General features: G+C 43.9%; 1 protein-coding gene across 2 annotated transcripts; it reads right to left on the bottom strand.

The window, feature by feature from the left end:
- Positions 1-223: 223 nt before the first annotated feature.
- MON1B (MON1 vesicular trafficking associated B) lies at positions 224-23,712 on the bottom strand. 2 transcript variants are annotated; one of them, XM_089483754.1, is made up of 6 exons: positions 23,639-23,712; positions 14,468-14,572; positions 13,155-13,613; positions 7,845-8,643; positions 4,757-4,904; positions 224-3,063 (listed from the first exon to the last, which is right to left on the bottom strand). In XM_089483754.1, exons 2-6 carry the CDS (start codon positions 14,550-14,552, stop codon positions 2,845-2,847), a joined length of 1,710 nt encoding a protein of 569 aa, XP_089339880.1. In that variant the 5' UTR covers positions 14,553-14,572; positions 23,639-23,712; the 3' UTR covers positions 224-2,844. The 2 variants fall into 2 exon arrangements, with proteins under 2 accessions (XP_089339880.1, XP_089339889.1); XM_089483763.1 differs by lacking the exon at positions 23,639-23,712 and adding an exon at positions 14,819-14,849.
- Between the last annotated feature and the right edge of the window lie 905 nt (positions 23,713-24,617).

The raw sequence follows: 24,617 nt of genomic DNA, 5'->3' as shown, positions 1-24,617 counted from the left end.
GCTGATAAGGCATGTGTTTTTAGAACTATTCTTTAAAAAATTGCCCCTTATATGCAAACTAAAGTAATCAAGGCAACAGCCCTCCTTTTCTGCAGGACTGCCACTAAGGATTCCTGGAAACAAACAAATGAAATACAGTTGGTTCTGACAGGTTAAACAGAAGATCTTTGGCTAAACATACTGGCAAATGGAAAAAGAGACGAGACACATTCCAAGATAGAACTGATTTTAAAATGGGTTGTGTTTGTATTTAATAAGATGCTTCCAGTTCTCAGCATATCAATTCAGCCAGATATATCTACCCTCATTGTCAGTCAGCCACATGATGCATAGAATAACTGCTGTTCTTTTTTTTTTTCAGGGCAGGAGGAAAAATGCCAGCCAGAAGCAAGCTGAGCAAGCAAGCACACACCAGGAGGGACCCAACAGCAACAAAGATACCCTGCAAATTGCACAATTGCTTCAGTCACTGCAGCACAAGCAATGAGGGCAGAATCCAGTTCAGTGCTCTGCTGACATCATAACTGGCAACAGTCATCAGCACCCTTACGCAAGCTTCTCAGGTTAAATCCAGCCTTCCCCCACAACAGCAACACACACACACACACACACACACACACACACACACACACCCATCCCATGATAAGAAATCACAAGTTGGTAGGTTTACCCACAGGAGAAAGAGAACAGGTGCTTCCTCTTGCTACCCACTGGGCAAAAATTTGACATATTTTTAGCCAAACAAGAAGGGCAGGGACACAGAACAGACCCAGTGGTGCAGCAGCCAGTTTATACAGGGCACATATTTGCAAATTAGGTTTTCAAGTCTCCTTCTGAGAAAAACAGCTGTTCTAGCTGTTGGTACACCCAGAGAAAATCTGGAGTTGACAGGAGGAATAGGAGTAGAGTTATTTGTCAGTACCAAGCCCTACAGGAAATTCACCCTGGGTCTGTTTGTCGTTCCCTAGCTCCAGTTCTACAAAAAACAAACAGAAACAGGGATACAGAGCGGGTGGAAAAAGAAGGGTGGCACCTCAGTACAGGCAAAGTGACAGAAGTGTCCCCAGAAGCAGTGTGTCAAGTCACACAGCAAAAGACAAATATTTTAAAACAGGAAGGGGAGGAATAAAGTCATGAGTGGGGAAAGGAAGACAGGAGGAAAGTTATGGAGGACAGCTTTCAAAGCCAGTTAGGTTCCAACTTAAGACATTAAAAAGGACATCAAAACGTCATCATGATTATTACACAGTACAAACTGAGCCATCATATTTAGAAATCGCAACAAAATTCCAGAAGGATTGCAAAATACCCTTCGTACATACATGTCGTTTCTCATGGTGTCAGAGAAAGGGCTGAAGCAGCTTCCCCAATTCTAAAGGGAGCAAAGTCCGTCAGAGGAAGGAGATCAAGAATTTTAATTAAAAAATACTGTTAGTGCCAGGATATAGGATTCTTTGGACCTGGACCTCTTCTTCTCTCAAGATGACATTAAAGTGACCCAAGTCAACTACCTTTATAGTAAACATTCATCTCTCTAGGCTGGTGGCACCTGAGGAGGGGGGTCAATTTTCTATCCTTAGACTCCCCCCCCCCCCAGGCAGGACACACACACCCTAGCATTCTAAAACACAACAATTCCCTCCATCTCTTCACCAAAATGGTGACTGGAAGCAATGTCATCACTTCCTGTTGCCATTTTGGAGGAAAAACGGGGAAACTGAAATATTTGAGGGAGTACAGGTTCTGGGGAGGGCTTTTTGCATGCTTTTGATGCAATGTTGAGGTGAAAATCATACTGACTTTTTTTTTGAAAGTGACTGGTGGGACTTCTGAGACCACAAAAGTATGGTGCTGGCACCACATATAGCCCATAGTTTTCCCTGTCCCAGGTTTAGATTAGACACTGTATGGAAGTACCTGCTTCTGATAAACCTGTAGTACCTACTAGATTGGCTTTGGACAACCATTCATGAAGAAAAACAGATACAGATAAACAAGGAGTTTATCAAAAGGCAAGTATTTTCAGGCAGTATCAACATTATCTTTGTATCTCACGAGAGCTCTTCTATTTGTTACTCTTTTCCTTCCATTGTAAACATACTACTAGAGATGCACAGCCAGAGAGGTGTGTCCTAGCTCCTGAATCTTCTCCATGGGCAAGAAATAGCATTCAGTGAACTGATGAGGAAAAGGAAACAGCAAAAAGCAATGTGGCTCCCAGGGGTATGAGCACGTACCAACAGAAAATATTAACTGTTGAGCTCCAGGATTTGCTGGACTGAAAAACTGGAGAGGGCTCCAGTATATTTCATGGTTGTGTAAAGGGAAACTTTCAACAGGTGTTGCTTGACATGCAACCTGGTAACAAGCAAGGCCGGTCAAAATCCCCTCTTCTATGCAAGCATTAAAGGTACAGGTGCCCTCTCCAGTTTTCATGCTGGCAGCCCTGTCTAGAACAGATGTCAGACTAAACCATATATTTAACTAGAATTCACGTGAACTCCCAAATCTTCCATTTATAGGCTATTTCCACAGATCTAAGAGCCATATCCCGCTTCACTCATCCACAGGACCCACAATTAGGCCTGAGGCCTCCTCGTAAAGCATGGCACCAAAGTCCATAGGTGAAGTAAAAAAAATTAAAATAGCAGTCCCAAAGCTTTGGGGATTTCATCTCCAAAGGAACAGGCTTGGCCTGAATAAACTGTAGTTCTTCTCACACCCACACAGAGCCTGCTCAGCTTGTGGAGTGCAAAATCAGCTCTTCCTCCTCACAGAGAAATCCCTCTGTCAGGAGGTGCAGACAGGACACAGTTCATGATGACGCTCAAGACGAAAGAAGACCTAGAGACCTCCAAAGAAGCCATTCTCAGCACCATCAGTTCGAGCCCCTTTGCCTCCTTTCCCCGGATTGGGTGTGGTGGAGTACTTGGGTGGGTAACGGATAAAGAGACGGTCTTCTTCCTTCTTTATCCAGCGTAGTAGTTTAGTCAAGACATTGATGGCACCAGCTTTGGTCACCAAGGGACTGAAGCAAGTATATAATTCAAATTTACTGGTGACCTAGATGGACAGAAAGAAAGAGCGCATTCAGTATGCCGTCAGTAGTGGGCTCTCTACAGACCACTGAGTTTCATCAAACAAAATATACCAAGGGTAGGGGACACATAGCCACTCCAAATGTTGTTGGACTGCACTCCCCATCAGACCCTGACAGCATAGAGACATCATGGGTACTGTAGTCCAACAATATAGGGAGTGTGATATCTTTCCTATCTCTGACCAATACAATAAGATACTAATTATGGATTGACTAGGAAGTCAAACAATTTCCCCTGCCATATTCAATGCTCTTTCCTCTTGTTACTTCCTTTACTGCTACATTTAGGGAACCTGGGATATCTTATTTTGTGCCAAAGAGAATGATAGAAATGAAAAATCCCTCAGCCAATAGAACAAATTGGGGTGAAGGTAGCAAAATCTGAGGCAAAAGTCATCTAAAAATCACTACTACCTATCTATTGTCTAGCTTCAGCTTTTCCTGGTTCAACCACTAACATACTTCAAAGTTTCTAAGCTGGCCTGAGGTTTCTAAACCAAAGGCCAAAGTTTCTAAGCTGTCCTGAGAGTAAGAAATAATTAAGAACAGTAGCAGGGGAAGAATGAATGCTCTTTTCCAATAGCCAATTCTATTTTGCAAGGCATTTGCCCCCTACAATTGTCACACAGGAAAAGTACATTTGGAAACCACATACAATCACACACACACCACATTTACGACTTTCACTTTTTGTGGCTTTGATTATTCAGACTTGATTACTATGTTCTCCCTAGGTCTGTCAGTGCAACTTTATAGTCAGTTTCCACCAGACATTGAGCTGGAGGACCTAGAAAGAACACTTCAATAGGCATTTGTAGGTTCTCCAATGCAATTCCATGGTCAGTGTTGATCATAGAGATGCGCTGAAGGACCTAGAGATTACTAGAGAGATGTCCTCTCACCTAAAAAAAGATGTTTTTTTAAATTTGTGTTTCTTCTACTTTCACAGGGCTCCCATGTCCCTAACCATGGAGGGCCCACTGTATATACATTGCCTTGCAAGTACAGTCTTCAAACACTTGTAACTGAATTGCTGGTATGAATGAACCTATATGTAGGATTTCCTTTGTGATGACTACAATCGCCCCTCCATTTTTGCAGGGGTTTTGTTCTGAACCTCCCACAAAAACAGAAACTTGCATATATTCACTCCCCATTGGCTTGAATGACCACACAACACAGGCACGTGCCCCATTTTAGCCAATGTGGCTTGCCCCTCCTTGAATAATCAAGACTTCAAGTCCGTGAAAACAGAGGGGTGACCATAAACCCTCAGTTTCAATTTCAGTTTCTCCCTCTCCCTATCTTTCTCTCCCCTTGCTGTTAGATTCCATTAATACAGGCAGCCTTCCATATGAACAGGTTTTTCATCCATGGATTCATGGATCTGACCATCCATGGCTTGAAAATATTTTTAAAAATATAAATTCCAAAAAGCAAACTTTGATTTTGCCATTTTATATAAGGGACACCATTCTACTATGCCACTGAATATAATGGGACTTGAACACCCATGGATTCTGGCGTCCAAGGAGGGTCCTGGAACCAAACCCCAGCAGATACCAAGGACTATATTCTTTGCAACATGCAATACTGCCGAGGAGGGAAGGGGGAAGCAAGTGGCTTGTTTGAAGAAGCCACAGTGCCAGGCCTCACCCAAGCCAAGAGAGTCTCTTTTTCAGCCACATGGTAGATGAGACGCAGAGGACGTGAGGTACTGTGGATACGACTGTGCAGGTAGTGATAGAGGTCGAAGAGCCGGTGTCGTTCATTTTCACTGCAATAAGGCCCCTCTAGTTCTGGGCTGTAGCAAGTAAACAATGACACACAAGAAAATCAGAAAGCATAGAGCTCACCCATACAGCTTTAGTTTATAGACCAGACTGCAGAAGTCACACATAATATTAAAAACACTGTCAAGATTTGTTCACATCAACCACTGTTCCAAAGTTACTCTGCTGAGAGCTTGGGAAAGGGAGAAATATTAACTCCAGGGCATATCTCTAAAACATCTTAGAAACACAAAACATATAGGTCCTGGGCTTTTTCACATGACTCAAATCCACTCTGCTACCTAGCAGCCCCTGTCACAGGCTGCCTCACAATCCAGCATATGCACAGGTCTCACTTATGCACCCACTAATATCCAACAAGTAGGCTTTTCAAAACTTAGGCTGTCTTAGGGCAGAGATGTGAAACTCAAGGTTCTGCAATTCCCACCATCCCTCATGAATGGCTATACTGGTTAGTACTGATGAGAGTTGCAGTCCAACATTATATGGAGAGCCATGAATCCCTCTCCGTTTTGAAGGAGAAGATCAGAAAGACAAGTATCAACCAAAACGAAGTGGCTCAGACTCTTTGAAATGGAGACAAGGCTGTTTCTAATGCCACTTCCCTGATCCACACACAGACACACCAAGACAGAACACGGTCTTCTCACCCATTAGAGTTCCTTTAGCTTTTCAAGGTGTAACCCCACAACCTAGTTTCCCTTTTTGATGATCATGCCCAGACCACAAGAGTCTGGCAACTAGCTGAGATCTCATGATGCCCTCCCTCAAGTTCCTTCCTCTAGTCCCATGAAGAGCTCCTGCTTCCACACAGAGATCCTTGTTGATAAAGGAAGGCAGAGGGAAGAGACACACATGATTTGAACTATTTAAAGCTGTAATTGAATAAGGCCATCTTAGCTCTCCACACAGCCTCTGGCTAGGAGTCATCATGAGGAGGGAGGAAGGGAAAGGGGGCATGCCATATGTATAGAGCCTTCTCTCAAGAGCCAAGTCTAGGTGCCTCAGTTCAGCAAATGTAAAAAGATGGAGGGGGGAACGACACACACATAAACAGGACTGCTGCAGTCACAGGTCATGGAATGAATCTTCTAAGAATATGAAGTTATTTATATATGTATGAGAGATTATCTCTGCTGTTCTGCTTTATCTCTCCACCATTGGCTGCTGCAACATATCACCATACTACCCACCACTTAGTGACACATATAGGTTTGTCACAAAGCTACACTAGGATACACATTTTACAAACAAGTTTATACCCAAATCTATGTATGTCTGAATCAGAGGTTAAGGAGTGTACCTTAACGCAAAAGATATGAGTGGTGGGGTTCGGGAGAGGATGAGATATATTTCTGCATGCAAAAAGCAACATGATGTTAATTTCCCAAGTCCAACTCCCCACAAAACTAAGATTGAGCCTCTGACATACTCTAAAATTGTCAGCATGGGTAGCGGAGACACTAACACCTTTGCTTTCTGATGGTTCAGGGTACACAAACATCATGTACAAAATTATTAAAGACATTATCTATAACATTACTTTCAGGCTATGTGTACAAGGTATACATCAAATTAATTTCATGATTAGATTTGGGTCCCATCTGCAAGATCTCTCATTATGTACAGTATATGCAAGTATTCCAAAACCTGAAAGAATCCAAAATACAAAACACATCTGGTCCCAAGCATTTTGGAGAAGGGAGACTCAACCTGTATAGCCCTATTCACAGATTCTAACTTGTTCAGGAGGGAATGCTTGAGTCATGCTGCCTCTAATGTCATTCTCCTCATGTGGAGATTGATAGTTTGCACAGAGAGTCTCCTCTATGCATGAAGACACTCCATGTGATTCTGAATTTTTATTTTCCAGAGTCTAGAAGAGGAGAGAGAGTTCAGAGATGATAGAAAGACTTCACTCTTCCACACATAAAACTAGTTAGAATGAATAGGGTTTGTATGCAGGATCATTTAATATTTTTTTAAAAATCTGATTGATTTCCAATGTGAAATTCTACATCCAAATTAAAGTTCAGCAAACTATTAATAATTTGATGATTTTGCATACATTTGCAAAATATGCATAATATAGGCGCCTTACAGACGGGCCTAAGCGGCGCCGTCGTTGCACCAGGAATACATGCGAGGGGCGGCGCTTCCGAACGCGCCTTGCCCCTCACGCATATTCCGTACGGCAAGGTGGTGGCGCCCTATACAGATGGGGGCGGCCATCTTGACGTAATGGACGCGCAGCGTCCGGACGTCTAAACCTGGAAGAGACGTCACGAGTGCACGCTTTGGCCGGAAGTAGCGCAATTTTCACGCTCCTTTTTTACAGCGCGGGGGAGTCGCGCGGTTTGGCTGCAGCGGCTTCCCCACGCTGCAACCAGCAGCGGCCCAAGACCGCCCCTTTTGGGCGGTCTGTAACGGGCCATAGTCTATTACTGACTTTGGAATTATAATAATTCAAATTCATTTTCTTGGCAAGAACAATACAAGGCAGGACAAGCTAAACAAGACAGGAACAGTAGTGGCATCTGAAAGGAAGGAGGGGAAAGCATGGGAGACAACAGAGAATAACTGCTCTGTTCCCTGATGCCAGAACACCATCTATTAAAAAAAAAAAAAAAACACCTTCAAAATCAACTGTTCTAGTAATTTCCTCTGACTTCAAACTAGATTTTCAGAATGTCACCACCCCTTCCATGAGCACATGCAATCTTTCGTAACAGGGAAAAATTAGAACTAGTCCATAATTTCTTAAAAAATGAAAAAATGTACATGGGTATTAGCTCAAACAGCAAGAAGCCAACATGCTACACTAAGACTCTCACAATCATCCAGGGAATCCAATGAGGTCAGTATCCAAGCATTGATGAAGCCATCCCATTGTATACCCACCATCAACAAACCCCCCTCCACTTGCTGAATGGAGAGCTCCCTTTAATTACCTAGTAAACTGTGGGAGCTGTCGGTAATTATCAGGTATATCCAAAGGCTTGTACATAAAGTGCCGGAGGTCTGGCACCCCCACCAGCCCCACACTATAGGAGGGACTTCTCAGGCCACTAGAGAGCGCCTGCAGGTAGTTCTGAGTCCTCATGCCTTCCTCAATGCGTTTCTTGCAGTCTGAGACAGAATAGAAAGACTCCTTGTCCGTGGAGAGGAGGATGAGGCAGACAGTACAGTCTGCATCCAAATAGGAAATGTAAGCATAAAAGTAACAATCAGGGTTGAAGCGGGGCAAGCAAATCGGTGTCCAGATCTCCCCAGTTTGGAAGGCTGAGGTCGCCCCAATGAGGTTGAGCAGGAGGTGCAAGTCTGTGGGTTCAAGCCGGCAATCTTCAATAACCGTCTTCTCTTGCACTGCAGTAACCAACTGACTCCGGGCCACCAGAATGGAGAAGACCAGATTGGGTGTGATGGCTTTCTGGAGTAATGTACCCAGTGAATCACGCAGGGAGGCTGGGAGAGGCAAACAGCGCACTGCGCTGAGCAGAAAACAAGGGTCAGACTCCACTAGGTTCAGTAGGCGGTCAAGGATCTTCTCTGAACCTGTTAGAAGGCGTCGGAGATCATAGTTCTTCTTTCGCTCAAAGATGCGGGTGATGCTGGCCTGGGTCAACATGCTGATGATCTGATGGTAGACATACAATAGCTCCTGGCGCAGCTGCTGCTCTGACTGCAGGGTGCGTGATACCGACACCAGCACCAGTGGGCCCTGTTGCACAAAAACCAGCTTGTGATCATCTGTGAAGGAATATAGAGAGGAGAAGACCAGTTATAGAAGGTGTGGCAAATGGGTCTTGGCACAAAGAGTTCAGTGGGGTTGATGTCCAAGCAAGATCAACTGTGATGAGAAATACTCAGTAACACCATACAATTCAATTTGCATACAAGTAATTATCATCACTGGAAAGCCAGTATGGTGTAGTGGTTTGAGCATTTGACTACAACTCTGGAGATCAGGGTTCAATTCCCTTCTTCAGCATAAGATCCCACCAGGTGAGCTTGGGCAGGTCACACTCTCTCAACCTCAGAGGATGGTAATGGCAAACCCCATCTGAAGAAACTTGCCAAGAAAACCCTATGATAGGGTTGCCTTAGGGTTACCACGTCAAAAATGACTTGGAGGCACACAACAACAATAATTACACTGTGGTCTAAATGCCCTAAAGGTACCAAATACTACTTGATCTTTGAACCTAAACAGGGCTAACCCTGGTTAGTATTTGGATGGGAGACCACCAAGGAAAGCCAGGTGCTATAGGCTATATTTCAAAGGAAGGAACTGGCAAAACCACTTCTGAGTATTTCTTGCCTAAGAAAACCCTATGAAATTCATGGGGTCCCCATAAATTGACAGGCAATCTGAAAGTATGCACACACGTTTATGTAATAAGTTAGTATTACTGTAGAAGCTCTTTGCATGAGTTCTTAAACTTTTTTCTACCCTCAACATAACTACTGTAAAATAGGAATGAGAACCATGCAGCCCTCCAGATACTGTTGGACTGTCAGCAGCCCTAGTCAGTAGGAGGAATGCTGGACTTGCAGTCTAACAATAACTGGAGGCCCCTAAGATTCTTACCCCTGCCATAGAATTATGTAAAGCATGTTAAAAACAGTCTGCAAAAGATCACAAAATGTATAAACCAAGTGCAGTGTAGCCACCATATAATATGCAGCTGATAGTTAGGTGGTCATACACCATTAGATTTTGGGTTTTTACACTCTACTGCAGGTTGTTTTATTTGTTATCCACGGGGGATCTTGGAACCAAACCCCAGCGTATAACAAGGGTCCACTGTACAACCTGCTGAAATATCCTCTTCGGTTCAATCATTAAAGGTACAGGATCCCCCTCCAGTGATCATTCTGGCAACCTATCTCTAAGGGTAAATCTACACCAAAGAAATAATGTAGTTTCACACTACTGTAAGTGCTGTAGCTCTATCCAACAGAAACCTGGGATTTGTAGTTTACAAGGTCTTTAACCTTCTCTGCCAAAGAGGGTTGGTGACTCACAATACAACAAGTCCAAGGATTCTGGAGGATGAAGCCATGTTAAAGTAGTGTCAAACTGCATTATTTCTACAGTGCAGATAGCAGGTAGATCTGAGAAAGCACATTGCCCATGCTGGTCAAGGAAATCGGGGTGGTCAACTGTCAGAGGTCAGGGAGCTGAATGCACCACAGGGACCCGGGGGGGGGGGGTACATCACCCTCCACTGTATTCCACCCCTGAAAACAAGCAATTCTATACTTCCCATGCTGTTTTGCCATCCCCAGAAAACTTTAGGGTGAGAAGCCTTTTTTTTTTCAATAGCATGTGACTGAAGGTCAGTTTCTGGGTCACTTGCTATTAGAAGAAAGACATCTATTGACCCTAAAATGGACCAAAACATGGGGAAATTGCCCAAAACACCCTTGGAGGCAACTGGCGACAATACCATTTTAAAAATTGGGCGGGGGGGGGTGAGTTGTGGGATCCTGGGGAATCACAAATATGGCTCTTCCCCACTCCTGGTGTAGATGCATTGGGGCTATTCAATACAAGACAGCCACTTACATACTCTGTTCACATTCCATCTCAGTCTCTGTACAAGGAGTGTGGTCCACAAAACAGGTGAAAATAGTCCAGATCCCTCTTCTTCCATTGTTTATTAATTAGGAGTTACTTCCCACCAGTCCTCCAGAGAGCTCAAGGTAGCACACATGGCTCCTGTCCTCTCCATTTTATCCTATGAACTACAGTATGTCAGGCTAATGAGAGAGTGAAAATGGTCCAAATTTATTTAGTAAGTTTCATGGCTCAGGGGAGATTTGAACCTGGATCTAACACCCTACCATTACAATCCACTGGCTTTCCTGGCTTCCAGCAATGGAAATATTGAACTAAAAGTCAGAGTGACTGAATCAGGAACAGATGAACTTAGCGTTGGTTTATTCTTCTACTGTAAGACTTCTTAACTTCAGCACAAAGATGGCACATTTTGACCCTGACAGAAACCTTACTGTCTTATAAGACTTGGAACAGCACAACAAAATCTCACAACTACAATCACACTTCACTCTTGAGTGCCAGCCTTTCCCGTATGGAGAAAAGGCTGTCCCTTCCTCGCCCAGCATAATGGTACAGTTAAGTCTACAGAGACAAACAAAAGAATAACCACTGAGCTCAGTCTATCAAACTTAAGACTGGAATCAAACAAGTAAGTGCTTATTATTTCTGTACACTGTCAAAGCAGGCTGTTGTTCTTCAAGCAGTAATCCTCTTAGGCTTTTCTCTGAGTAAAATTAGAATACCATACAATGTTGCACATAGGGCATTTCATAGTCATTTTCGTATCTACTGTATAGACAGTAAAGCAAGAAAAATAATGAATCAGATACAGGATATCAGAACAGTGCATACTCTGCATGCATACGCTCAAAAGAAGATTGTAACAACTCAGCCCACAACAATGCTTTACCTAAATAAAGTCGGCCCTTCAAATCCATGTGGGTTCCATTCTGGACCCTGCCGTAGATGCCAAAAACCACAGGACTTCAAGTCCTGCTGGTTATAGTGGTGGTGCAGCTGCATGCATGTACCACCATTTGGGAGAATTGGGGGGGGGGGAACCATCCACAGATGCTCCAATCCACACATGTCAAGTACATGGTTGAGGCGGTCCAACTGTAAATAAATGAGCACTGCTCCTTCATCTCCATTATTTTGCAGAATTTGTTCTACAAAGTCAAGAAGAACAGGTTGCATACCCATAACTCAGGTTCTTCCAGTGGTCATCTGCAAACACACAAACTGGGGTGTTCTGCATCTGCACAGCACATCTTTGGAACCTTCTAGACTAGATCTGAAAGCTTTTTGTTGGTAGCTCCGTCCACCTCCCACCCCATTACCTCCATTCCTGCTCACTGACTTCAGTTCTAGAAGCCTTCAGATCTAGTCTAGAAGGTTCGGAAGATGTGCTGTGCAGAGGCAAAACATCCCAATGCGTGAGTCACAAGGCATGATGAAGAAGCAATGTGAGGCATGGAGGTCTGTCACTGGAATGTCCAGGGCATCAGGTCTAGAAGTCTTAATCATAAAGGCTAGAAGCTTGTTCTTTGCCTCTTTCACACAACACCCCTAACATGTTCAGGAAGCTGGATTTTTCAGTCAACACTTCATATAGGCACATGACCGGAGCTCATAATTAAAAGCAAAACTTCTTCAAACGAGCAACAATCACATCAGTTGTATGACTTACAGTGTAAACTAACAACGGAAATTTAATTGCCTCTGAAGTAGTCTGGGATCAGATGTAGTATGGAGGATCAGTCCAACTGAAAAGAGAGGCCCAGGTTTACACTCAGAAACCAGCCAACATAAACTACAGGGAAACTGTTTAAGACTAAGCCAATCTTACTGACACTGATTCCAGTCTTGGAATTATGATAAAATAGGGGATCCCTAAACAAATTTACAAGCCTATGATTTAGCCAGTTATAGACAGTATATAACTCCTGTATTGAAACAGCTTCACTGGCTACTGGTTCGTTTCCGAACACAATTCAAAGTGCTGGTCATGACTTATAAAGCCCTACATGACTTAGATCCAGACTTTTTGAAAGATCATCTCTCTCCATATGAACCATCTTGAGCCCTAAGATCCTCAGAAGGCTTTCTCTCGGTCCCACCACCATCTCAGGCTCACCTGGTGAGGCCTTCTCAGTGGTTGCTCCCATCCTCTGGAACTCCCTTCCATGGGAAGCTAGGGTGGCCCCCTCCCTGCTGGCCTTTTGCCGGCAAGCAAAAACATTTTTATTTTTAAAATCATGCAGGCTTGGTTTTATTGGAGGAAGTGGGTAGTTTAGATTATTATTAACCTTTGTATGTTTTAAATTTTTTAACTTTTTACTGTTTCATTAGGCTATTTTATGTTTTTAAAAATGTTCTCATGTGTTTTTATGTTGTGAGCCACCCTGGGTCTCTTTTTGGGGGAAAGGAGGGATAAAAATAAAAAATATTTAATCTCCCAACTGTAGCTAAATCATGGGATACTCCAAACAAATGCATGAAGCAGGGATGGAGAATGTGTGGCTTTCCAGCTGTTGCTGGACTGCAACTCCCACCATCCCAAAACTGAATATGCTGGTTAGCAGGACTGATGAAAGCTGCAGTCAGTCAAATCTGGTCGTGCACATATCCCTCAGCCCTGACTTATGGGGTCAGTAATTCAACTACCGTCCCACTACCCAACCATCTACTATACCAGAATAAATGGAGCGGATGGAGTTATCGCCACTCTGAATGAATGACACCAGTGCCATCATCACGCCCATGGTGGAACTGAGAGCTTCCTCATTGCCGTAACGTGAATAAATGGGTTTCCCAGCCTCGCTCAAAACGAAGACATGTTTCCTGTGCGCCCGCCAACTGTCAGCCATCACATCCTCATCTCGGTGTGTCACTGGGCGAGGCTGAGTGGTCCCTGCCTCCTGTCCTGGTGGTCCATCACCCATCACCATAGGCCGGCTAAATTCACTGGAATCCTCCAAGGTGTTGTCTGTGGAGGCTGAATCAGATAGGTCCTTGTCACTCAGTTCTTCCCGTGCTTCACTCAGTTCCTCCTGCACATCTGCTTTGCCATCTGCCACACTCAAGGGACCATTATTTGGGATAGCAGAAGGCTCTCTCTGCTTGTCCAAGGCAGAATTGGGCTCACCGGCCCCTGGGGGAATAAAAAGGACATTTAGAAGTCACAGGACACATCAAACAATTTGGAAGACCAACCTAATCTTCTCCTTCATTCTTCCACAGCCCTTAAAGAGCAAATCAACTACTAAGCTTGCAGCACTCATAATCAGCTGCCAATATACCTAAGGGAGTATCTCCCTGATAGTCTCAAAGCACTTTCAAAGAGTCCCCCAATCTTAACACTGATGACCTACCTTCCACTTGTGCTTGGAGCTAACTCCTAGAAGGCACAGACCTTTTTTGCTTTGTTTCCAAGCTACACATCAAAAGCCCACCTTCTCTTCATTATTTATTGCATTTTTATTGCACAAGGCAAATGATTCTTTATTGCATTTTAAATTCATATAAAATGCAATAATTAACTTAACTTATTGCACTTAAACACTTATTTATTTATTGTATTTTTATTGCACTGGACACTACCACATTAGAAAAAAGCAACAGCATTAAGAGCCATAGGAAAGTTCAGAAAAGTGGCTTTTCGGCTACAATTCCCAGAATTCCCAGTCAACATGACCAAATTAACTTTCCCATGCTCTGATGCTAATACATCTTATTGCTTTTGCCTCTCCTGTTGCTCCACCTAACACTAGATTGAAAGATACTCGGGAACAGGAGTCCCATTTTTTCTGCTTGTCTCATGTGGTACAGTGTCATGTTTACTGGTGGTAGCATAATAAAAACAAGCTGCGATCCCATTACGGGCCTTGCTGGCTTGATCCAGATGGCAACCACAGAGCAAAAAGGGCCCACTGTCAGCGAACACAACTCCATAGATTAACAGGGTGTGGATGACAAGTATAGACTCTGGTGCTTCAAGCCACTCACCCGTTTCTGCAGCATCCATCTCAGCCTTCTGCTCAGGGAGATTCATCCCACCCTCAGCAGGTACACTAAGCTCTTCCGCCTCCATTTCTACATCTCCAACAACACCTGGAAAGGCAAGAGGCAAACATAAGGAAAGCTGTCCAAGGTTTTAAAAGAAACGACAGGATGCAGGTGATATGCTGCCTACTCACTGGGCCAAATTAGGGACTGAACTTAGCATAGCGGCTCTCAAGCACCATAACAACCTAAGCCCACCTTCCAGCCTGAACAAATAAGCAGCAAACACAAGCTAATCCTTCAGTTTGGAGACGGTGCAAACATAAATCAGGAAAAAGGGCACAGTCAGCTCACAGCTCTTTGGGAAAGTCTTTAGAGAATGCAAGAGTCAGTCTGTCAGACGTGCCTGCTCTCTCAGCTGTAATCTCAATCACATGCCTAGGCAGGGATGCCTCGGAGGAGACAGCAGGAAATGCCCTGGTTACTAATCACATACACACTCATCCGTATTTACACATGTGCACACACAGCAACAAGAGCATAAACCTTAAAGCACCATTCCTCACTGTGCTCCCCCCCCGCCCTTCAGATGGATGTGATGTGTTTCTCTCTCATCATCCATAATAAAATCATGTAGAGTGAGGATGATGGGAGCTGTATTTAAATAAATCAGGAAAATGCCAGGTTGGAAGAAGGTAGACTTTGAAGGCTCCTCTTTTAACTACTGTATATACTCGACTATAAGTCGACCTCATGTATAATTTGAGGGCAGGTTTGGGGGCCAAAATTATGGATTTTTATATGACCCATGGATAAGTCGAGAGTAAAACTTAGAAGCATGCAACAAAGGATCTAAATGATGAAGCACAGGAAAACAATGCCAAAGAACTTACAAAATTCCAGCAGACATAACTTTGTACTCATTTTAAAGGCTGGATGGATGACAAATAGAGGGAGGTCAGTGCTTCCAGGACAAATTATACTCTTTCCTTTCATCAGGGGATGGTTCCCCTTTTGAAAAATGAAGTATCTACAATGACCCATGGATAAGTCAATGCAGGTTTTTGGGGTTAATTTTTGACCTAAATTTCTAGACTTATACATGAGTATATACAGTAGTCTAAACAAGAACCAAAGTTGTTTGCACCCTTATTTAAGTAAGAGGATGGGAGAGAAACCATTCCATTGGTATGAACAGTTCATTTTCTTTAATTCTGTTTTTATGAGGGTTTTGTTTTAGGGTTAGGTTGTTTTGTCTGAAAAGCTACTAACCCAGCTAGAAAGTAGACATCAAACTAGCAAACAGTGGGTTAGTTGGGATCAACCCTTTCCCCCACCGTTGACCCTAGCCTTAGGGAGAGTCAAGGCAGTAAACTGGCTGATTACTTAATTTATCAACAGCCTCTCAACAACATTTTGCAGATGAAATTGCTCAGATTTGCTCTGACTTAGATGCCAGAGTTAATACAGTTCTGGTGGATGTTCACAAAGTTCTGGCTTTGACGTATAAAACCCTATATGGCTTGGACCCAGGCTATTTCAAGGACCGTATCTCCCTTTATGATCTGAGATCATAAAGTGCTGAAATCTTCTGGAGATGCCCTTCCCATCACCCTCTCAACACTCATTTCGTGGGAACTAGGGAAAGGGGCTTCTTGGTGGCTGATCCCAGGCTCTCTAAGGGGCTGCAAAAACAGCCCCTAAGGGGTGGCTTTATGCTGCCCCTCAAAGCGCTGTGTTGGGGACACGGCAACCGAACGCCACGCCCTCAATCCAGTACAAAAAGGAGCCCCCAAACGCGACTCCTATCTGTGCCACTACAGGGGTGCCATAAGCACAGTGGCACAGCGTTATGATGCCCCTTGTGTGTAGCGCTGTTTGGACGCTGTACACGAACACCATCATCATAGTGCATGCCATCTGGTTGGGCGCGTGCCAAGATGGTGCCCAGGTGCCAGCACAAGGGGTTCAAGGGTGTAAACGCTCAGCCCTTGCTGAACCCTAGTTTGGGTCCAGGCTGGCACAAAATGCCGGTCTACACACCCTCTAACTCCCTCCCTAAAGAGCCCAGAATGGCCCCATCCCTGCTCTTCTTTTGACAGCAAGTAAAAACATTTCTGCACCATCAGGTTTTTTAAACTGATGAAGATTGGGTTTTTAAATACCATGAAAGTCAGAATAAGGTCTGTATACAGTTTTTAAATACATTTTACTATTTTAATGCATAACCCTTTTAACTTTTTTAATTGATTAAATGGTTTCATTGCTTTTCAAACTTTATACTTTTTAATGCTTTTGTAGCATTTTTAAATTGTACATTTTTAATTTTGCTGTTTGCCACCTTGAGTCCCTATATTGGTAGAAAAGAAGGCTATAAGTAAATAAAATGATGCTGATGATGATGATGACAACGATGATGATGAATACTACATGTTTATTGCCTGGGAGAGGCTGGGTCACTTGGGGGATTTCCTGCTCCAGGAGCCAAAAATAAACTGAGCAATAGACACTTTGGGTGGAGCAAAAGGAGGAAATTTGCTTCAAGGAGCAAAATGTATGGCACTAACCATGAAACCCAAGCTCTGAAAAGGGCAGTTGTGCATGTACATTTGCATTAAGAGCGAGCTGTATATGGCACTTCCTAGTTGATACTAGTAATGCCACCAAGGACTCACTCACAAATACATACACCACTTCCTTTAGTGCATACTGTATTTTAAAGCCTCCCTTTGTTTTGGTTGTTGTGTGCCTTCAAGTTATTTCTAACTATGGGTGGACTTATCACGGGACCTTTTTGTTCAGAGAGGATTTGCCATTGCCTTCCTCTGAGGCTGAGAGAGTGTGACTTGCCCAAGGTCACCCAGAGGGTTTCCATAGCTGAGTGGGGATTTGAACCCTGGTGTCCCAGAGTCCTAGCCCAACACTCAGTCCACGACACAATGTTGGTTCTTATTAATAATAAGCACAACAAATGAATAGATAAATTACATTCAAAAAACACTTACATCAGAAGTGTGTGAGGGGGGTAAGGGGAAAGCATAACAAGTAAACAATTTCATTTAGTTTGCTGATGTATAACCTTGTAATTTCTGTTGCAACACGAAAAGAAAGCAAGGTTCCCTTCACAGTAAATAAAACTCTCTGTGTATTTTTGTTTCACACTTATATAATTAATGGCAGGGTTATAAACAGCGATAAGCTTGAGGCAATAAAACAGCCTGCAGGTGATCAAGCAGAAAGAGATCCTTGGACAGCAAGGATGTGACAGCCCTTTCCAGAGCATCAATATGCCACTGCAGTTCTTTATGGTAGCCGGGGGGAAATGTAACATTATGCCGTTAATATCTGTTATAAGGTTGCTTCTCCCTTACCTGGAATTCCAAATCCATTTTTCATGCATGGCTGAAAGAATGACACCTCTGCTTTCTGATGGTTCAGTGTACACAAACTTTGTTTCATGCACAAATTATTAATGAAATTATTAATTAATGAAATTAATAATTAATGAAATCAATAAATTACCTTCAGGCTACGTGTATAAGGTGGATATGAAAGTTAAATGAATTTCTTGTTTAGACATGAGTCCCACCTCCAAGATATTTCCTTATGTATGTATATGCAAATACAGGTATTCTAAAGATCCATAAATATCTGAAATCTCAAATACTTCTGGTCCCAAGCATTTCGGATAAAGGAGACTCAAACCCTGTATTTGTCTTTTTCTCTGCTGGACTCAAACGTGGGATGCAAGTGGTCTCCAACTCCCCCCACATTACCCTCACTACAATCCTGTGAGGTAGGCCAGGCTGACAGGAGAATGATTGGTCCAAGGTGATATTTTTGGGGGCCCAGTGAGGGCTGGAACTTGGATATCCCAAATTCCACAGTTCAACACTTTTAACCGCTACACCACACTGTCCTTCAGCTTATTTGCAAAGCTGAAAGATGAGTCTCCAGCATTGCCTTTTGGCCATCTCAGACTCTGAGACCGACAGACCAGCTGGTCTAGACGCTTCAGGAGTTCCCTTTTGGCCTATATATAGTCAGGTCTGCCCAACTATATCCATAATCAGTCTTGTAATATAAACTGGGCACCAGGCAAGCAAGTCCTGGCATAGGGAGCTGTAGTGACATAGCCTTACCTGTTGTATCCCCTTGAACTCAAATGTTCAAAGAAGAGAACATCCACCCAGCATGAGACTAGAATGTTACTTACTCCTCATTCAGGGCTTCTTATTCATAGCCACTCTGAAACTGTTAGAAGCAGTGTCCTGAATCAGATGCAGCCCTAAGGCATAAACCGTTCTACTATCACTGTTGCTCATATGGCTGTCCTCCTTCTCAAGGGATGGGCAAAGCAAGGTTTAAAAAATGGTTTCCCTACCTAGGATAAAGCCAGCATGGCTTAATGGTTTGAGCGTTGGAGGATGACTCTGGAAATCAGGGTTCAAATCCTGGCTCAGCCATGGAAAGACACTGGGTGATGTTGGGCAAATCACACTCTCGCAGCTTCAGAGATGGTAATGGGAAACCCCTCTGAACAAACTGGTAGGTTTGCCTTAGGATTGGTGTAAGTCAGAAATGACATGAAGGCACACAACAACAACAGCATACCTAGATTATTTTTAAAATATACCTAGATTATTATTTTTAAACCAAAGGGGAGTAAACAGATGAACAGGCACTAAAGGAATCGTCAGAATTAAAATTTTAAAATAGAGAGCCACAATCAAAATAGACTATTAAAATAGTTATGCAACAATTACAGTGAGAGCCAGTCTGGTGTAGTGGTTTGAGCATGTTGTGACTCTGGAGACCAGGATTCCAATCTCTGCTCAGCTAGGGATGATCTTGGGCAAGTCACACTCTCTCAGCCTCAAAAGAAAGGAAAGGCAAACCCCCTATGAACAAAACTTGATAGGTTTGCCTTAAGAGTCACCATAATTTGGGAACAACTTGAAAACAAGCAGCAACAACAATGTCTGGATTAATGGGTTCAGCAAAAAATTCTGCAACCACTGGGTGAAATGGAGCACCACTAGCTTGCCTCGAGGGATATGGCCACCACCATCATTTAAGCTAGCTCCAAGTAGGGTGGCAAAAGAAGAGTCCACTTTATGCTGGACCATTGTATGGAACCCAATACCATCCATCACATCATGAGTCAGTGAGAAGCAAGTGTTTGAAGCCTCTTGTGCTGGAACAAAACATAAACTGAGGAAAGAACTCAATACTTTTTCTGTGCAGTCCTGTAACAGATGCCTCCAAAGGCAAATTTGTAGCATACAAAAGATTATGAGGGTGTTTTCAAGTTTTGTACAACTGATCCAGCCTGAAATTGGAAACCATACATGTCCTATATCAGGGAATGGTCATGCCAGCTACTTTTCAGTACTGTGTCTAAAGCAAACACTAATTGTGTCTAATGCAAATACTTATACAAACATCCTAAGAGACAGTGGTACTCCTAGATGTGATTTTTATGCAATCACCTTGCATCCAATACCAAATTTCATGGGGGGGGGAGACATCTATATTTGCCATTCTTAATCCTCCCATTAAATATATGTGCAACACATTTTGAGAGGTAACTCTAGCAGGCTTCCGTCTGGAAGTACCTATAAGGAGACACGTGCATTATAAAGAAAGCCTCACATACTTTGATACAGCCTCTTTGTATTTGTACACCAACTTGGACCTACATATGCACACACAAACACAAGAGCCAGCATGGCGTAGTGTTTTGAGCACTGGACTATGATTCTGGATACCAGAGTTCTAATCCCCGCTTGGCCATGAAAATCCACTGGGTGCCCTTGGGCAAGTCGCACTCTCTCAGCCTCAGAGGAAGGCAAGGACAAACCCATTCTGAAGAAACTTGCCAAGAAAACCTTGTGACAGGGTTGCCATAAATCTGAAAGGATTTAAAGGCACAGAACACACACGCTCATATATACATAGCATCCCTGAATTTAAGACAGAGACCGGCCTATCCCAGAAATTGACAAAGTATTGCAAGTGCATCTCCACACTGCAGATTAATACTAGCAAGCACCCCAAATCTCAGAGGAACTGACCGAAAACAGCACAGTATACCAGATGCTGTAAAAGATTAGAGGCCTGAAAGCTTTCTAGGTCTTTCTCTTCCATATGTAGATGCATCCTAATGAGCACCTTCCTCTTTTATACACTTTCCTCTTTTATAATAGTAGGACGTGGAGTGTCTTACTGGAACCAACTGGCACAAACATTCAAGACTTACCAGAGGAAGGATTTCTTCAGATAGCAATTGGTCAGTACATAAATGTCTCTGAAAAGTCTTTAAACAGAGAGGTGCCAAAACCAGCTCTCCATGTTTCCAACAATAATCTCCCATAAAATGGGAGAACACAAAGGCCTGTTACAGACTGCCAAAATAAAGCTGCTTCGGGTCTCTTTGGAGGTATGCTGTTTAAAAGATGAATAGGTCCTACGAGTCCGGAGGTCGCGCCAAAGCCACACTCCATTCCTTAGCACTGGAGTGCAGCTTTGGTGCAGCTTCTGGATTCTTAGGGTGCATGCATCATTTAAACAGCATACCTCCAAAGAGACCCAAAGCAGCTTTATTTTGGCAGTCTGTAACAGGCCTCAGACAGCTGTCCCTGTTCATGGCAAGGTGGTAGTGGGGAGAGGGAAGAATCCAACAAGCATTAGGGCAAACCAAAATCCCATAAAAATTGAGTCCTTTAGAAAAGTAGAACCTAAACAAATACAGGGGAAGAAGAAGAAAATACAAGAAATGAAGAAGAAACTGACCCCCCCCCCACTCCCCAAATCAGGTGCTGCAGCTATGAGATCTGCATCTAGACTCAGGTCTAATCTGCACTGCAGAGTTAATGCAGTTTGACACATCTTTAACTGCCATGGCTCAGTGCTATGAAATTCTGTAGGTTTGTGAGATATTTAGCCTGTCAGAGAGCTCTGGTGCTAAAACAAACTAGAAATCCCAGGACTCCAAAGCACTGAGCCATAAGAGTTAAAGCAGTGTCAAACTGCATTATTTTTGTAGTGCAGATTAGACCAAGGTGTCAAGATAGGGGTGCAGAACACATGAACCAGCAGTACACACCAGCATATGAAGTGCTGAAACTCTTTGGCACAGGGGAGATCTGGTCAGACACCTCCTTGAATGTGGCAAAGAGGGAACCAAGCTTTCTAAAACAATAATAGTATAAAAGAACATCACCAATCTAAAATACATGGATGACACAATACTACTAGTGGAAAAGATCATAGACTTGGAACAATGACTAAGGAAAGTGAAAGAAAACAGTGCAAAAGCAGGCTTACTCCTGAACATAACGAAAACAAAAATGATGACTGTGGGGAATCTACTACACAAATTCACCGAGACAATGAGGAAATTGTAATGGTTAAAGCAGTGATCCCCAAACTATGCCCTTTAAGAGATTTTGAACTTCAGCTCCCAGAAGCCTCAGCCATGTTGGCCAATAGTCTGGGATTCTGGAAACTGAAGTCTAAAATCCCTTAAAGAGTAGTTTGGGGGCCACTGAGTTAAAGAATTGCCATACCTTGGATCAAACACTGAAGAGAATGGAGATGACAGCCAAGAAATAAGAATAAGACTAGGACTGAGAAGGGCAGCCATGAAAGAACTAGAAGCGATCCTAAAGTGCAACGATCTAACTCTGAACACTAAAGCAAGGATTGTCCAAGCCATCATATTCCCCATCACCATGTATGGATGTGAGAGCCGAACACTGAAGAAAGCTGACGGAAAGAAAATAAACTCATTTTGAGATGTGGTGCTGAAGAAGTGCAATGAGGATACGACTGATGCCCAAGATGACGAACCAAGGTCCTAGATCTGATCAAGCCTTGAAATCTCCCTGGAAGCCAAGATGACGAAACTGAGGCTGTCATATTTTGGCCACATCATGAGAAGGAAAGACTCACTAGAAAAGATGACAATGCTAGGAAAGGTAGAAAGTAGTAGATTGCACACCAGATGGATAGACTCAATGAGAGATCACAGGCCTGAATTTGCAGGACCTGAGCAGAGCAGTGGAGGACAGGGGGGTCTTAGAGATGCTCATCCAGAGGGTCGCCATGAGTCGAGGTTGACTTGAGGGAGCTAACAACGACAGCAGAAAACGAGCAAGAGCACATGCCAGACGGACAGATTCAATCAGGGAGGCCACCGGAATAGACCTGTGGGACCTGAGCAGAGAAGCAGAGGAAAGGGGGTCTTGGAGATGTCTCCTCCAAAGGGCGGCTGTGAAGTGGGTCAACTCAAAGGCAGTTAGCAACAGTAATAAGATTACAGCAGCCTGTCAACCCTGAGTAGATTTATTAACAACTGTAGGAGGCGGCCAACATGGCATAAACTAGACTATGACTCTCTCTGCAGGCCAAAGTTCAAATCCTTACTTGGCCATGTAAACCCATTGGGTGGCCTTGGGCAAGTCACACTGGATGGCAATGGCACGCCCTCTCTGAAGAAACATGCAAAGAGAACCCTAAGACAGAAACGACTTGAAGGCATACGACAACAGCTATAGGCCACAATGCTCAAGCAAAACCTCCCTGTACAGCAGCAGTCTATCTCTGCACGCTGGGCGTAAAAGATAACAATTATTATTATTATATTTATTTGCACCCTACTTTTTTCAACCAAAAAAAATAGGAGTGGCTTACAATTTAAATGAATAGTACAATTTAAAACACCAGGGAAAGTTACAACCACTGTAAACAACAGGACTACCACTCAGGAGTAGTAGTAGTTGTAGTAGTGGTGTGCCTTCAAGCCTTTCTGACTTATGGAGATCCTCATCATGGGGTTTCCTTGGCAAGAGTTGTCCAGAGCAGGCCCCATGACTAGGAGATGCTTTGTTGCTGCTGTTACTGTTGTTGTTGTTGTGTGCCTTCAAGTAGCTTCCCATGGGGTTTCCTTGGCCAGATTGCTCCAGAGGGGGTTTGCCATTGCGATCCTCTGAGGCTGAGAGAGCGTCACTTCTGGCCCAAGGTCACCCAGTGGGTTTACACATGGCAGAGGTGGGATTCGAACCCGGGTCTCCAGGGTCCCAGTCCAGCGCCCAAACCCCTGCGCCACTCTGATCCTCCCGCAAAACCCCTAAAACCCAGGAAGCCAAGGGAGGGGGTAGTCCTCCTCACCGTCCGCACCGCTCCGTCATCGCTGAGAATCCCAGGGACTCCTCCAGCCTCACTTCCTGACCTGAATTGCCAGGGGGCGGGGCAGGGAGGAAAAGAGATAGGCGTCTCGACCAATCACGACCAAGGGGGCGTGGCTTGACGCGCTAACCAGGCTCCGTGTGGCCCAAGCCCGGCTCTCGGTGACCAATCGCGTCCAGGGCTCAAAGGAGCGTCGATTAGAAATGGGCCCTGAAAAGCCGGGGGGAGTGACGGGCGGCTTGGCTAATCAAAATTGAAGAAAAGGAGTAAGAGGCGGGACGCTGACGTCAGCCTCTGAATTAACCGTTCGGAACGGTTTAAAGGGAGGGAAGGGCGGGGCTACGCGGGGCGTTAGCCAATCTTCACAAGGTTTGCCTTGGGTTCCGCCAATCAGAGGAGGAGAAACGACTGAGGAATCTGAAGGGCACAAACTCAGTGGGCGTGGCCACGCTCGGTCGCAGATAGAGGTGACGTCATCCCTGGGGCTGAGGCGGCTGCCACACTACAGAGTTAACGCGCTTTGATCTCGGTTTGACTGCTATGGCGCCATTTTTTCTGTCTCCGAGGATAGAATCTTGTTAGGCTGTTAGAAATTCCTCCGTAGGCTGACTCCATCTCCACAGAGGTCCAAAACACACTGCAGATATTTAGTTATTTTATCCCGCCTTTCTTCCAAGTTGGGACCCAAGGCGGCTTACAACATACACACATATATAATATATATATAAAATAAACATATTAAAACAGCACTTGAAAAACAATTAGTTTGAGACTGCTTTATATGCTCTGGTTCAGTGCTAGGGAGTTCTGGGATCTGTAGTTTTGTGAGACATTTAGGCTCCTCTGTCAGAGAGCTCGGGTGCCACAGTGAACTACAATTCCCATGATTCCCTAGCACTCAGCCAGGGCAGTTAAAGCGGTCCCAAACTGGGTTATTTGTGCAGTGTGTTTTGAACCCTTT

Source organism: Sceloporus occidentalis, unplaced genomic scaffold (genome assembly GCF_023333645.1).
Source record: "Sceloporus occidentalis isolate IW3139 unplaced genomic scaffold, rSceOcc1.0.p SCAF_1, whole genome shotgun sequence".
In the NCBI taxonomy this organism is placed as follows: Eukaryota; Metazoa; Chordata; class Lepidosauria; order Squamata; family Phrynosomatidae; genus Sceloporus; species Sceloporus occidentalis.
This window is presented reverse-complemented; position numbering and strand designations above follow the sequence as displayed.

Coding starts and splice junctions, on each gene's coding strand:
- MON1B (XM_089483754.1), bottom strand. CDS start 14,552: ATGGAGGCGGAAGAGCTTAGTGTACCTGCTGAGGGTGGGATGAATCTC. Junction 8,644..13,154: donor CATCCGCTCCATTTATTCTG/GTATAGTAGATG, acceptor ATTCCTTCACAG/ATGATCACAAGCTGGTTTTT. Junction 3,064..4,756: donor AAGAGACTCTCTTGGCTTGG/GTGAGGCCTGGC, acceptor CTGTCCATCTAG/GTCACCAGTAAATTTGAATT.